The 5,000-nt window shown below is 36.2% G+C and overlaps 1 protein-coding gene across 4 annotated transcripts in view; it reads left to right on the forward strand.

Moving 5' to 3' along the window:
- LOC113803400 (charged multivesicular body protein 7) overlaps nt 1-5,000 on the forward strand; it is a gene marked incomplete at its 3' end in the record, with an annotated part of 12,870 nt that overhangs the window by 5,000 nt on the left and 2,870 nt on the right. For all 4 annotated transcript variants that reach the window (XM_070126570.1, XM_070126568.1, XM_070126567.1 and 1 more), the window contains 3 exon segments: nt 856-929; nt 2,056-2,239; nt 3,055-3,310. In XM_070126570.1, coding sequence (XP_069982671.1) covers nt 856-929; nt 2,056-2,239; nt 3,055-3,310 — 514 coding nt within the window.

Raw genomic sequence — 5,000 nt, forward strand, 5'->3', positions numbered from 1 at the left:
CCTCGTCATGTCCTTTTGATGTTGACAGTCTTCAAAACGAGTCCCATTGATGACCCTCTTGAGCTTGGGGAAGAGGAGAAAATCACATGGAGCCAGATTGGGGGAGTAGGGAGGTTGCTCCAGCACAGCGATGCTCTTCTCAGCCAGGAACTGTTGGATGTATTGAAGCGGCCACGAATTGTCATACCACAACTCTATCCTCTTCTCACGCACTGAACAATGCAATGCTACAGTATCTGGCTCTGTGGCAAGAACTTGCAATGGATGATCCCCCAGTGACATCGGTCCTGGAACTTTTCTGACACACCTCGTATATATGTATTGGCAGGGGGTAGCCAGGGGCAAATGAGGTCTAAGGATAGGTAAGGCTTAGCTCAAAGTGCATCCTATTTCGACCCTCCCTCCATGGTTAAACGTCCATTTTCACTTAACCCATCCACATTTTGAACCCTTACATCTCTTCTCGATGCAAGATTTAACCAAAAAGACCCTTTTTCTGGTAGCCTTAGCCATTGCTAAGAGGGTTGGGGAACTTCAAGTCCTTTCCTGTACTATTGCCAAGGAAAGGGAAGATTTGTTACTGTGTTATCTTCCAGAATTCATAGCCAAGGCAGAGACACATTAACCACATTCCAAATGAATTCTGTTTAAGGAATATTTCTACAATTATTATGAGGGAAAATGAGGAACATCCTGTAATGGTACCTGCATAGGACATCTTCCACCACAAGACCTAGGCTTTTATTTCTCTCTGTTAGAGAGACTATTAAAATTGCTCATGAGTCCTTTCTAGACTATGCCCATCCAACTCACAACTTTTGTTTTTATTGTAATACTATCCTCTAATGTTCACAGGAAACACTTGCAGCCTTTAGACGTGGTACTCAGCTTCCACTTTGTATACCAGAGGTTCTTGTACATATGAACAGGTTGGTTGCCTTGACCTTTTATTTTTATTCTTGTTTAAATTTTTGGATGTTGATATTTTCCCAGTAACAAAGAAATAATTAATTTAGAATCTATATATTTCTTTGTCCTTCTTTGGAAGTGTTTATTTTACATTAGTGTTATTGTTTTTGTAAGGTACAAAATATTACCTGATGTTTTCTAGTGTTTATCATCAACAGACCAACAACTCTATCTATTTTTGACTAATATTATTCAGTTGTTTGACTCTTTAGTTTCTACACAAGCCAAAATAAAGTAGTATGTCAAAGAAATGGGTATAAAGTGTAAATGGCTTTTTCACTGACCTTTGACTTGGTCATGTGTCTGGGTGTCATATATATCATGCCATATCTTGAATGGGCTAACTAGCAGGTGGTGAAAGTCTTTGCTAAGGGAGCAGTATTGTGCAGATAGTGCTTTCTTTGCTTCAAGTGTATTTATAAATAATTTTCAATTGAACTTCCCTGGCAATGCTTCTTAAATGCTTGTCTTATCTGATGAAAATTCAGATGAGCAGTAGTTGTGGTTGTCAATCCAGCAGTACCAACTCCAATTCCAGCAGTGGTAATGAATAAGTTGGATTCTGTGTCCCAGCAGGATGAACTGCTGTCTCCCACTGACAAACATAATCCTTGGCTGCCCAGATAACCTGGGTTCATGGCTGAACTCAAGGCCCAGGAGACTAACGATCATAAAGTGTCTCGTGTCCATCAGATGATACAAGAAGGTTCTGTCCTATTTTGGCATTATAATTGACAAAGCTTTCACAAGGCACTTGGATGTGATATTTCAGCTGTTCTGAATAGTTTGCGCAGACTTTACATATATCAATGTGAACAGTACACAGCCAGCTCACATATACCTGGTGTGTTTTTGGATTAATGGGTAGTGAGCAGTATCTTTGAATGCCTTGTTTACTTAAATCTTCTGAACATTAAAAGTGTTTGCATTTTTTAAAATATTTTAAAGTATTTAGAGTAGTACTATCCTCTTTAACCGCGACTCGCTACCACATGACTCAATTTAGTTTTATCAACTACGACTGACCCAATGCAAGTATTTAAGCAATAAAGTTTTTGGACTAAATTATCATTACTGTTCTTACAGCACAGCTGAAGTTTTACCAATAGGTGAACTTCCATTAGGAGAGCAACCACAAGAATCTTGGTTGAGGTGGGGCCAACGGGTCTTTTTAGCAACACCATCACGTTTCGCTTGGAATAAGTTCAAAAAGATTATTGGAGTCAGTGATATTGAAGGAACTACTTTTGTCAATACAGTGATGTTGCAGGTAAGCATATTTAGAATATTTGATACAAGACAGATGATTCCATATTGAAAAAAATCAGATTAGTCTTGTATATATATATGTATGTGTGTGTATGTATGTATGTGTGAATATATGTGCATTAATGTATGTATTTATATGCATATGTATTTGCTTATGTATATATATGTATGTGTGTATTTATGTATGTATGTATGTGTGTGTGTGTGTGTGCATATGTATATACATATGTATATATGACATTCATTCAGTTTCGTGTGTGTGTGTGTTTTGTGTGCTTGAATTAGGAGCAATTTGGACACTGCAATATTGCAATGCTCATAGCCTGAAGCATGAAGCTTGATGATTTGAGACCCCAAAGGCTTGTGAACATCACAGACAGACACACTGTTCTTTGAGGGGCAGGGGATGGCTATAAACCTGTGATTTTAAATTATGTATGGGGTCTGTTGTTCAAGTTTAGGTATGTCACTTTGAAGCTGTAATGGGACTTGAAAGAGATGTGTCTGAACTTGAAAATCTCATGCAAATATTATATGTTTTTGTTTGTTTGTATATATGATTACATGTTAAAATTTGTATATACATACATGCATATGTGTATGTAGAATTAATGTCTTTAAATGTATCTATATAATTTTACATGTCATCATATGTAGATATTTATGAATTTACATATCCAAAATAGGTCAATATATATAATGTAGCTTACATTTACAGAAGGAACTCATATTGTGTTTTCCAGTAGTCATTCTACTTCCTAATCTTTTTAGTTTGTTTTTGTATCATTTATTTATTTTTTATTTTTTATTTTTAAGGAAATGTGTGATCAAGTGACGAAGAGATATTGGGAATCTGCAACTAAAAATTATCCGGTGAATCTACCAGTTGCTTTACCTCACCTGTACCATAGAATTAATGAATGTATTGGAACTGCAGACAACCTCCACCTAGTAGTGGAAACACTTGCTTATCAAGGACTAGCAGCAACTACTGTCCATAATGGAACAACCTATGTGAAATTTGTAATGCCAGGAGATACAAGTAAACCTGAAATAACATTGGCTGATCTTGGTAAGAGAAAATTATGGTATTTTTGTTGTTTCAGTACAGTTGTATAGCTATTATAGATGAGTTTGGAAAATAAGACTGATTTGCAGGTGTAAAAGATGTCTAATAATAAAATATCCATGGAAAGAATGTAAATAAATCATATCAGTTCTTTGTCAAACCACTATATGGATTATACAACCAAGGCTTCTTTCCTTAATTTGTTACCACCTAAATCCCTGTCACTGATTATATGAGTCAATAGGAAGCTGCATCTAGTTTGATTTCATGTCTTTTCAATATAACAATAGCTCTCTTCCATGTACAGCAATCTCCTTTCTTTCTTTTGAAGACAATGCCTTCTGTTAATACTTGGTTAAGAATTCAAAAAAATCACAAAAAGTTTCAGGATGGGAACTCCATGTGAGCATTTTAACCTCCAAGTTTTGGGTAACTTTGGTGCTTTGTTGTGCGATTATGACACTCAGACATTATAGGGTCTACTAAGGGCCCATGTGTCATTTTATCAGAGCTATGCCCCTGATTTGATCGGGATTCTTCACTGCCATCATGTGGCCCAAAATACAGGCATTAGGCTTACTTGAGCAGCCATTCTGCTGGGTGTGAAGCTTGTAGGCTGGGTGCATATAAACAAGTGACAAGTGCAGTGACAAGACTCCATGCCTCTCCTTAGCAATGTTATTTTCTCTTTTTCAGCATAATCATTTTTAGCTTTTGTGCCATTTTCCAGTTTCACTATTTATTTATAAATGTGACTTTTAGAATAGGATAATTTGAATTGTATACTCAAACTAAGTTTAAAAGTATGTGAACATAGGAGAGGGAGGGTTGGGGAGAGAGCTTGTGTTCAGCAGGAAGAAGTAAGCCTTGCTAGAAACTTTTCCACATCTTGATGTTTGGTGCCAATGCTGGTATACCGAAAATGACATAGTTGAAATTATATAATCTATACAGAAATCATTAAAACAAGTAATTGCTTTCATTAATACATAATTTTTATTGAAAATATATATTTTTTTATACTTTGCCTATTATTTAGGTGTCCGGAGATCTCAGATCTCTCATGCAATGATTGTGTTTATCTAGAACTATGTTGGTCAGATTCTTATATAGATACAATGGCCAATTGTTAATCAAGTTTTGACAGTATTGGTTACTGGCAAACTCACATAAGACATCATTACCAGGTGCAGGGACTCTTGTGAGGACCCATGTGGAATATGATGTTGAGCTTTCATTTGTATCTGGCTGTACATACATGCAGTGTCCACTGTGATTTTAGCTTATTTATTTAGCTTACACATTGATGGATCCACAGGAGCTTCTTCATCAATGAGTCAATTACTAGCCTACTCCAAATTGTGCATGCTAAACAGTTATACACCTGTCTGACCATGGCTGCATTCACTGAGGAGAAATAGCCCCACCCTTTAAAGTAGGCTTAAAGTCGCTTTTAGCTGAATTACCTAAACAATGATTTTGACACAGCCAAGAGCATAAAGAGATAGGCAATTTTATGTTTCCTGGGCATCAAATAGTTGACTCTTTATGCACACTAGTGTGTTGTTCAATTAGGTTTATAGCATTAGAATTGATAAAACTTGAGGAGAAAACATGTAGGGCTACTAAATGATTCTTTGGTGATTAAGCTTTTGTGTAGCAATCTATATGTATATATGTAAACAAATTTCAC

The sequence above is a fragment of the Penaeus vannamei genome, chromosome 10 (assembly GCF_042767895.1).
Source record: "Penaeus vannamei isolate JL-2024 chromosome 10, ASM4276789v1, whole genome shotgun sequence".
Lineage (NCBI taxonomy): Eukaryota > Metazoa > Arthropoda > Malacostraca > Decapoda > Penaeidae > Penaeus > Penaeus vannamei.